The sequence below is a fragment of the Corella eumyota genome, chromosome 1 (assembly GCF_963082875.1).
Source record: "Corella eumyota chromosome 1, kaCorEumy4.1, whole genome shotgun sequence".
Classification (NCBI taxonomy): Eukaryota; Metazoa; Chordata; class Ascidiacea; order Phlebobranchia; family Corellidae; genus Corella; species Corella eumyota.
Window position 1 is genome coordinate 19,678,971 of NC_137490.1, and position 10,671 is coordinate 19,689,641.

Below are 10,671 nucleotides of genomic sequence, written 5' to 3' on the forward strand. Positions count from 1 at the left end.
ATATAAAATAAAGTCCAATTATAAATTTGCATTTTTAAATAACATTTAACATATTCCCAATATTTTTTTAATTATTTTATCGAGAAAAATTAAGAGTTAAATTAATAAAAGTTTGTGTATATAGTTAAATTAATAAAAGTTTGTGTATTAATACTAAATAAAAAGTATGTCAAACCAAGTATCGTTTGTAAATTATGTAAACCAAATTTCCTGTCAACGTTTTTAATGCCTGTGAAAATTTTCAATAGATTTTTGGTTTTAATGTATAATAGTTATATTCCAATTTAAAAAAATCAAATACAGTTTGTTTAATTACTAATACTTTTATAACAAGTCGATTGCCTTTTTAAGGGGTGGTCTAGTTGATAGCAATTATGAAGTTAGTTTTAGTATTAGTTCAAATTATTTGTTTATGGAAGAATACAAGCGCAAGTAAGTAACTAAAATACTAAAATATATTTAGGTAGTAAGCTTGTTATGATATATTATAAAACTATTTGTAAAGATCTAATAACTATAACCTGTTTTAAACCATAGCATAATTTCGTTAGCACTTAATACACAGCATCGTTATTTTTTGTTTTGTTTGTGTTCTAAAGTCTACTTGCTGCTTAAAAAACTTGCTGCTTGTTTTAAAGTCTACTTGCTGATAAAATTTACATTTTATGTTTTCATAGAACCCTGTCTTTCGGTACCGGAAGATTTTGATCGAAATAATCAAGAATCGCTTTCCAGTTATTTGGAACCAGAAATTAAATGTACAAGATCGAGCGTCGAAATAAAGTAAGTCAAGTAACTGTTTCAAAAACAAAAATTGACATAATATTTAAATTTAAAACAACATGTATTTTAAATTTCTATACAATATACTTAAACTATCAAAATGTTACATTCTTATTAAATTACAAACACTTTATTTTCTTATGTTTTTTTTAAGGTTTGAAAAATGCCAGCTCTATCAAATAAACGTCGTTGATATTTTTGTATCAACGACTCCTTACCCCAAGACATTAAACCCATCATGCCGAGTAGTTACCGGTCATTCTGGCCACGTTGAGTTTAAATTTAAACCAAAGGATTGCCCGCCCTTATCCACGGTAATCGAATTTGTCCATGTATTGTGTAAATGGCCCATTTGTTATAAACTGCTTTATTTAATAATAATTCTTTTTTATACATATTTGACCTCCACTACAAATTAGAGAAAATAAAGGTTTTATGTTCATAAAAACGTATTGTACACATTTGTAGTTTTATTAATCCTTAAACGTTTATAATTAATATATTATTTGAAGTCACCATTGGGGTACACCTACAATATAATTGCTCGAACGTTTATGTCAAATGATGTCGCCCAAAAGCCCATCAACATTCAACTAACTTGTTTTCTCAAGAATATGACTCAGAGAGTCGTTAATAAAGATGTGCCGTAAGATAACTAAATTATTAAGAAATTATAAGTTTCAAAATATGTAAACAGTACATTTTATTTAAATTGAACACCATAAAAATCGATATTGACATATTATAGATTCAAAAATGTCAAGCACTAATTAAAAAATCCTTTAGAAAATTATGGTTCAAAGAGGAAAAAATTGTCGATTTTCCGCTCGAGATGGTTCTGTACGAAGACGAAACTTATCAAACACGAAGATTAGAACAAACATTTACAGTGCCCGAAAATATTTATGTCGAAGTTCAACAACTAGATGTTATGAACCCGGAACATATAGTCCAAGTAAATTTTTATTAAATTTATAATTGAGGTGTAAGTGAGAAAATTTAAATTACTCAAGTTTTATATCCTTTAACACGACAGACAAATTAAACTTAGAACTGCCTTTTTACATTTCTTTACAGTAACAGGTTAAATTTTTAATTTACAGTAAAAGTATGTTTAATATATACGTAAACGCCTAGCTGCGAAGTGTAGCTTTAAAACCACTTAAGTTAGTAACCATTCCGTCTGTAACCTAATATCAAAACTATAATAACATGCTACTGGACTTAAACCTTAGACCTACTAGGCAAAGTCAATTGCTCTTGCTATATTAAAACACCATCATTTTTTCTAATATTATATGTTTTGTTAGGCGAGAGATTGCTGGGCTACCCCCCACCCTTCTCCTGACTTTCGGGTCCGATATGGCTTGATACATTTCGGGTAAATAATTTAAAATAAAAAACTACCTTTTTTGTAATTTTTAATCTAATATCTTAAACTATATAAAGTTAACGTCGTAAAATTGTAATATGCAAACTTGTAGTTTCTGGGCAAAACCTGTTCAAAATATATATTGTTCGGCGTAGTGTAGTGGTCAAAACACTTTTTACACTACATAAGGTCATGGGTTTAATCCCCAGTGTTCTCATGTTGTAGCGCCCTTGAGTATAAGGCTTTATAAACAGTATGAACCCTTGCTAAGCCAGCATTAAATTAGCAGCGTATTCATCGGGCAATTATATTTAATGATATTCCAAACTCGAGACTGGGTAAGGGTAACTGTTGTTACGTTTAGGTCGTGCATTTGACCTTTCCACATTGAAGATAAATTGATGTACAAAAATAAATTTAAAACTTATTTTATATGTTAGAAAACCGATGCACGATCCTATAGAACACGGCGACACAGTAAATATATATGCAAACGGAAACGATTCAGTTATAACCGCAAGGTTCTCGTTTAATTCGTTCCAGTGGCTAAGTCATGCAGAAGAACATCTTATATATCTTCATTGTCGAATGTTTGTTTGTCAAGATAGATCGGAGTGTCAAGAGGTAAGATTAAACATAAATTCAAAAGATAATTTAAACAAGGGTTAGAAATTAAACAAAATAAAAATTACTTTTGGTGAAAAACAATTTGTCGAATCAAAGTAATTAAAAATAACATTCGATTGAAAACACTTGAAAGTTATTAAGCTTTTTTTGGTTTATTGGTCGAGCCTTTTGTTTGCACAATTAAGATACTAAAAATCTTTTAAATGTAGTGACTTGAACTGCATATGCTTATATACCTAAAATCATTTTGCCAAAAAAACATATTTCCGAAAAAAAAAAATTAAAAATTGACATTTATAGAATTTTTTTTTGATACATAATAGAGTTTTTTTTTTAAATGGCAAAAGAAGTAATAAAAACTTTTATTCACGATAAAGTGCGTTTTCGGCTTTGGTGAACTTTAAAATTACTTTACAATTTTTTTGAACATTTATATCCTGTAAATTAAGCCGCTTAAACATAATCTCTTCAAGTCGAAATATGGTAAGCAACAAAAATTAAATTATTTGCTTATTTGTTTTACTAGTTCATTGAGGAACATTCGAAGCCCCCGCCTAAACCCCTTGAAGATGCAGTCCATGCCCCACCCAGTTACATGTTGGATAGCAACCCCGCTCCACCTCCGATCCCACATCATTCATTTATGTGGAAGCGAAGTATTTTCAGACGAAATATTACTCAGCTAACATCGTTCGGTCCTTTGTTGGTGAAACCAAGATTCTGCGCCAAGGTGAGATTGAATAAAAAAATTTAAAAAAACTTTATTTTTAAAGAAATATTTTTATTCTGTGAAAAAGTTTAATCCAATTTGTAACATGTTGTTTGATACTTAATAAAACCATAAACATATGCTAAAAAAAATATTTTGCAACATTCCTTAAATTTCTAAAAACTTTCAAAAAAAGTGCAGAAAATAAAACGAAATAAATAAAATGTAACGTTTTTATAGACCAGTTAAGAGGCTATTGTTGTTTTAGAATAATGGAGGTTGTATGCATTTCTGTGACGAGATTAATAAAGATTGTTCATGTAAAGAAGGATATGAATTAACAGAGAACAAAAAATCCTGTAAACCAAATTTAATTGGTAAGATACATTTAAAAATTAGTCAAAAAAATGAAAAAGACATTTTGAATAAATAGTTTTAACTATTTTTTATTTAAATTTAGACTAAATTATTTTTCCAGTTTTTATTTTTTTTTCACAGAAGCTAAACACGTGACCGAATTGCTGAACACTGATTGGTGGTACAACGCGGAAATGGGTTTAATCTGGGTTCACCTGGGTACGATAGTTTTACTCACAGCAGTTCTACTTACCCAGTGGAAGGGTCGAAAAAATGAAGACGAGAGATTAGTTGTAGTTATGGATGATAAATTCACGCTAAACAATAACAACCCCACCCATAAGGTAGAATTACCCCCTATTCTACCAGTAGGCCACATTTAAATTGTATATTGAAACAACAAGTATAACTTATTTTATTCTGTAAGCGCTTAAAATTAGTGTTGTTATATTTTAAAGCTTCTTGACTTAAAATTGGTGCTGTAGAATTGCCATGTTTCTTTATTTTTATTATATTCGAGATTTCAATTCAATAAATCGTTAAAGTTGTTTTACATATAGAACATTTGTGAATAATAAAAATTGTGCAATAAGGAAGAAAAATAGTTTACAATTTTAATCTTTCCATCAAAGAAATATAAACAGGGCTCCCGCTTTCTTCATCCGAGGTCACGTGGTTGTCTGACGTCACGTGAGTATCTGACGTCACATGATTTTTGGAAGTCAAGTGCTTTGGTTTAGTTGGTTGTTGAGTTTTAGATATTCTGTTCATAAGTATAGGAGATGATACGGAATTTGTAGCATGATTTATAAACACGTGATCTAATTTGATTGGTTCAGTTTTTATATTAACAGGCGTCGATAAATGGTTTAAACTAAGATTTCCAAACATGTCTTCAGTTGAGTTGTCTAAGCCAGAGTCGACGATTTGTGATCGGGATTTTTCGGAGATTTTAACAAAATTTTCTTTTTGACATTTTGCGTTTTTTTCAATCATTGGCGTTCGTAAAAGGGAATTGCCGAGCGAAAAATTAAGATCAAATGAAATATTGTTTATTTCAGACGACTTAATACAACTTTGAGGTAAAGATGGCTCTAAATTTTCTTCATCAGATATTTTTACGGATTTAAAAGCTGATTCCAGTACAAAAGTGTCTGTAAACAACAAACTTTAAAAAAATATATTTTTTTGAATTTTAGGGTAAAAAATACTGGTCTAAATTAAGTTGTTTTTTGGATTTTTTGCCAGTGAATTTTTTAAAGTTACCAGCAGGTCGTTTTGGGCTACTTTGTAATATATTTAAATTATTGTTATTTAAATCAGTCGGTTTTGTTTCAGAAACAAAAATAACATCGTCCAAGTTTTCACCGTCATTTTTAGGAATTTTTTTCTTATGGTTTTTTAGTTTTTCCTCTATTTTTAAATCCCGTGGCTTTTTAACTTTAAAATAAGTTGTCAAATTTGAGGCTGGAATTTCTGCCTTATTTTCTTTGATAACTAAAAAAAAATGTTTTTTTATTATGAATTTTATATACATATTATATTTTTTAATGTAATAACCGAATTTTTTTTTGTATCCTTGATGTAAGAAAGTCGAATGCATGACTTAAACATAGAGTAACATCAGTTACTTTGACCCAGTCTCGAGTTGCCTGTAGCAGTTTGGGATATTATAGATTAAGATTGCCCAGTAACTATGCTGCTGATTGAGTGCTGGCTCAGTACAAGTTTATACTGTTTATAGCGCCTTACTCAGGGATGTTACAGCAGGAGATCGGGATTAAACCCACAACCTCATGTGTGGTGTAGCAAGTGTTCTTACCACTACACCACGCTGCAGGTTTTTGATTAATTATAGTTAATATTTAAAAATTCAAATTCAACTTTAGGCATATATACAATATACAAAAAAAAAACTTTAAAACACTATGAAAAATGCTAAAAATCTAGTTGTATTAAACTTAAACTAAAAATATTTTTACCATTCTTTTTCTTTTTTGGTTGTTTTTTAGATTTCTTTTTATTTTCAATTTTACTCCAAAATTCCTCTACAATTTTAGGATAAGCTGATTCAACCTGGTCTTGGGGTTCAATGGTTATTGCTTCAATTTCATCAAAAATATCACATTCCCATTCTAACTCAAACATCGAAACTCCATCAACTTTTCTTTTCTTTATAATTCTTAGAAAAAATAATTTGTAAATTAAAGATAAAAAAAAGTTTACAGAAATAAATTTAGGCTCTATCAATAGACAACCTCCTGTTTAGGGCTGTAAACTTAGCTTTCCTTATTAAGAATAATTAAATAAAAAAAATGGTATATATGCAATTTTTTTTAAATTTACCTTATTAATTGTAACTCCTTATTTCTATCTTCTTCATTATGCAGTACCCAATAAGTAAACAAAGGCAAAGTCTTTTTAATACAATATTGTTTGGGCCAATCAAGTTTGTCAGTAAGAAAGTCAACTGCTAATTCAAAAGCAGGTTTTCTCGAAGTTAAACCATGAAAATTTTGAACAGAAATTTTCTTCAAGAATTCGTTAATAATTGTTTGATTTGGAAAATTTTCAACCTGTGAAATTTTTTTGGTATTTTTAAAAATGGTAATTAAATACTTAAATTAAAAAGAGTCACTTGTTAATACATTTTTTTAAAACCGGTTTTAAAAACATATTATGCAATAAAAGTATATAGGCCTATTTTAAAAACTGCTTATCGGTATTTTTTTAACTATGTTACATAAACAAACAATTTTTTTAATAAACACTTGACGAATTGTACGAAACCAAGAATAGAAAAGTTAACTATATAAATACCAACATAATTTTAACAAACATTTACTTTGTTTATTTTTTGCCTAATGCTTTCTTCTGAGACTTGAGTTTTTCGTTCAAGTTCAGTTTCATGCCAAACACAGTTACATTTTAAACTTGTGTTTATTCCATCTCTACAATCAGTATTACAAACATTGCAGCCATATTTCACATGATCGTTCTTACTTCCTAGAAATTAATAAAAATTTTAAAATTTTTGATATAGAATTATATTTTTTTGTATAGCCTATATCTTTATCCTCGAGGTGGGAAAGTCGAACCCCGAGCCAGTCTCGAGTTGCCTGTGGCAGTTTGGGTTATCTTAGAGACTATAATTGCCTGGTAATTATGCTGCTGATTAAGTGCTGGCTTAGCAGGAGTTCATACCATTTAGAGCGCCTTACTCAAGGGCGCATGAGAGCATTGAACCCACGGCCGCATGTGTGGTGTAGCAAGTGTTTTTACCACTACACCATGCTGCCGGTATTATATATATACAAAAAGTAAATCCAGTCTGTTATAGCAAAAAATTTTAAGTCTTGCTATAGCAAAATAACACCACATTTTATGTAAGAAAATAATAAATAACTTTTAACCGACCTTCATGTTTGCATGTTGAACAGTGTGCTGGTTTCTTTTTTGAAATATTAACAACTTCTTTCGATTTCCATAATTTTAACTCTTTTATGCAATTATCACCTTTGAACTTAGATACAATTTGTATTGCATGAACCTTAAAATAAGTTTCAAAATTATTTAAATTAATTTATTTAAATCATTTATTTATAGATATAAGTGTGAACACTTATAAACTTAATTTTTTTTATAAAATTTTTTTAAACAAAACAATCTTTTTGAAATTTAACAATTTTTTCAAATTTAATTTTAATATTTACTGTTAAAAAACCTATAACTTTCATTACCCGCCCGATACCAGGTATTCCTTGTGGACAATAATCACATCCGAGTATTAAACCAAGAGCTATCAGTGAACTTCTATTCAGTGATAATTTTGACTCTATGTCTTTCATTTTGTAACATTCGGTTGAAATTCCCTAAAAATTTAAAACTTTTATTTAAAAATGATTCAATAACCAAATAATTTTTTAGCATCCTTGCTATTTCACTAGTTTTGTGATGATATTTATTATTAAACAGCAAGTTTTCAAAGAGGTAAAAGGTCCAATTTAATCAGCAACACTTAATCAGTAGCTTGATTATTAGAAAACTATAAATTATAATATCACAAACTGTCAAAGGCAGCTCGAGATTGAGTTAAGAATAGTGTTACTCTATGTTTAGGTTGTAAAGTCGATCTTATCACATCAAAAATCAAAATATTTAAAAGCTTCACTAGTAACATATCGCATTTCACTTATCTTACCTTGCTGTCAACAGTTAAATTTCTATACACTATCTTAGCTCCATACAGGAAACAATCTCCATCATTAGTTACACAACCATCTACAATATTATCCATGTTTAATGCAGCACAAGTTGCTTCAGCTTCCCCTGCAGACTTAATCCAAGGAACACCCAAGCAATCTAACAACTTGCAACACTGTATTGAAAAAAACTTTTTGTTAAATAATTCCTTTTTATGTTTAAGTTCTGACAATATTAATTAATATAAGGCGTAGGTACAAATAAAAAAAATGTTTTTTATTGTCTTTTTTACCTCATTAAATCTTGCATTTAATCTGCTCCTAGAACCAGTTCCATGACTTCTAACTGAAGTAGGTTCCTTTCTAATTAATTTGTTTTAAAATTAAAATCCTAGTTAACATACCACCATAAAACAATTTAATATTAATTTTTGCTAAAAATGTTCCAATTTTTAAAATTCAACTTGCAGAAATAGCCTAACAGTTTTTTTACCTTGCGTTCATTCTTTTCGCCATTGTATCCCATTTTAACTTTGGTGCTTTTCCATCAATAATAAATATTGGTTTTATTCCGTTACGAGTTAGTGATGTTACTCGAAAGAACAAATTTCTAAAAATTAATTTTGTTAATTTAGTGTCCTTTGTAAACAATTAGCAACAATACATTTACAACAGAAAAATTAATATTAAAAATAGACAGTCTAAGACCATGAAATAAACAATTGCAGTTAACACTTCTGTTGTTGTAGTTAGAAAACTGGGCTTCACTATTTAAGGTCTTGAGTTGATCCCAAAAATGTACACGTTGTACTTGTAGCATCTATCAGGAAGGCGCTATAAACAACCTGAACTCCTGTGAAGCTTTACAGCAATTCGCAAGTTGACAATATGGTAAATAAAATTCCAAATCGCAGAAGAAAATTTAAGACCAAATTGGAATAATAAGTGTTACTTAATTTTTAAGCTGTAGAAGCGGCTTTTTACAAGGACAAGTTAATACACAACAATTTTTAAATTTTATAAAACCTTAAATATGGTTTGCTTATTGCATTTTTCATGGGTTTAACTGATTCTGCTTCACATATCCACATTGCAAGATCGATTGCAAGTGTTTTACCTAACAAATCTTCTTTAGTTTTATGAGTTTGAACATCTTGTAGTATTTCCCATAGACCTAGTACCCCCATTTTAAATATTTTAAAAGGGTAAAATTGCAATTTGATAGACTCTAAAATTTTATAAATAATTATTTAACGTTTACTTATATTTGAAATATTTTAGTTGTAAAATTTATCAGCATCTGTTCTTTCTGTACTGTCAGTCTGTTTTTTTGGCTGAAAGATCTTACCATATTTTATTAAAATAACCTTAACAGTTTGAAATATCAATAAATATTATTACACGATAATTATACTATTTATTTTTTTTGCTGAAGTTTCCTAAACGATCTACAACACTGACACCTAACCATGTAAGCAGTGAAACTAGTTACCACATACTTCTAGCTCCCCGCGTTTTTTGCAGGCCAAATCTTCTGGCTGAAGCTTTTCACTGTCGTAGCTTCTGGTCCCCCTTCTAGCTGACTAGTTACCACACGGGATCGCACAGACATAGCGAAAGAAGTAACTGTGTTTTGAATTGACGTTTTTGTAAAATGATGTCATTTTTTAAATCTTTATCCTCGGCGTGCCAAGAACAACTTCACTGCATAAACATGGGGTAACATTTAGTTTACGGTGGCCAAATCTCAAGTTGCCCTTGGCAAAATGTGTTTTTATTTATTATTACACAATAGTTAATCTGTAGATTGTTCTTTAGGCCTTTTTTTTGCTATTTGCACCTGAAAATTTCTGGCAACAAGCATTTTCATTATACAAACTTGATCAAATGACCCTTTTGAAAAAGCTTAGAACTCTTTGCATTTTTGAACAACAAATTTTTTTTATTATTATTTTTGGACGAAACCACAAAGTAATTTTACAAAGTTTTTGAATAAATAAACCTATTTAAAAGCAACAACACAAAAAAAGCTTTAAAATATTAATAAACGCCACAAAATCTAAAAAATAAATACAAACAAAAACCTAACAAAAAATCTTTTGAAAAAGCAACTAACCACAGACAATATTAATTTATACACAAGTTAAGATTATAGGAATTTAAATGTTTTAATAAGGCCACAACAATTATTTATTGTTACTAATAGTATATAAGTTAAAAACACACTATACATAAAGAAAAATGTGTTTGAGCATAGTTAACAAATTGGTGGACTTAAATGGTTTAAATATTTGAATGCTAACAAATGAGTTTTAATCTATAACACCTACTAGAGTTTCGTTTCATTGGTGTTGGAACTCTTGGAAGTAGAACTTTTTTGTTTAAGATTTGGATGTTTTTTTCTAGCAAATATTGATTTGATTTTGTTCCAAGCATTATCTAACACATTGGAGTACAAAAGTGGGTTAAGTGAGCTGTTAATTGGATAGAGAATAATAGCAGAATAGGCATAAGCAGAATCAGGAATGTAGACTCCTGAGATTTTCAAGAAAGCCATAATACAGATTGGAACCCAACAACAAAAATCTGTAAACACCAATCTCATAATCTTCTTTTGCATG

At 29.3% G+C, this 10,671-nt stretch overlaps 1 protein-coding gene across 1 annotated transcript; it reads right to left on the reverse strand.

Moving 5' to 3' along the window:
• Positions 1 to 4,392: 4,392 nt before the first annotated feature.
• On the reverse strand, positions 4,393 to 9,237 carry LOC145756113 (flap endonuclease GEN homolog 1-like). The gene is made up of 11 exons (XM_082572343.1): positions 9,077 to 9,237; positions 8,544 to 8,660; positions 8,344 to 8,413; positions 8,050 to 8,226; positions 7,589 to 7,720; positions 7,266 to 7,398; positions 6,694 to 6,854; positions 6,195 to 6,424; positions 5,831 to 6,030; positions 5,217 to 5,345; positions 4,393 to 5,002 (listed from the first exon to the last, which is right to left on the reverse strand). The coding sequence occupies exons 1-11, from the start codon at positions 9,235 to 9,237 to the stop codon at positions 4,455 to 4,457; spliced, it is 2,058 nt and encodes a 685-aa protein (XP_082428469.1). The 3' UTR covers positions 4,393 to 4,454.
• Positions 9,238 to 10,671: the final 1,434 nt, after the last annotated feature.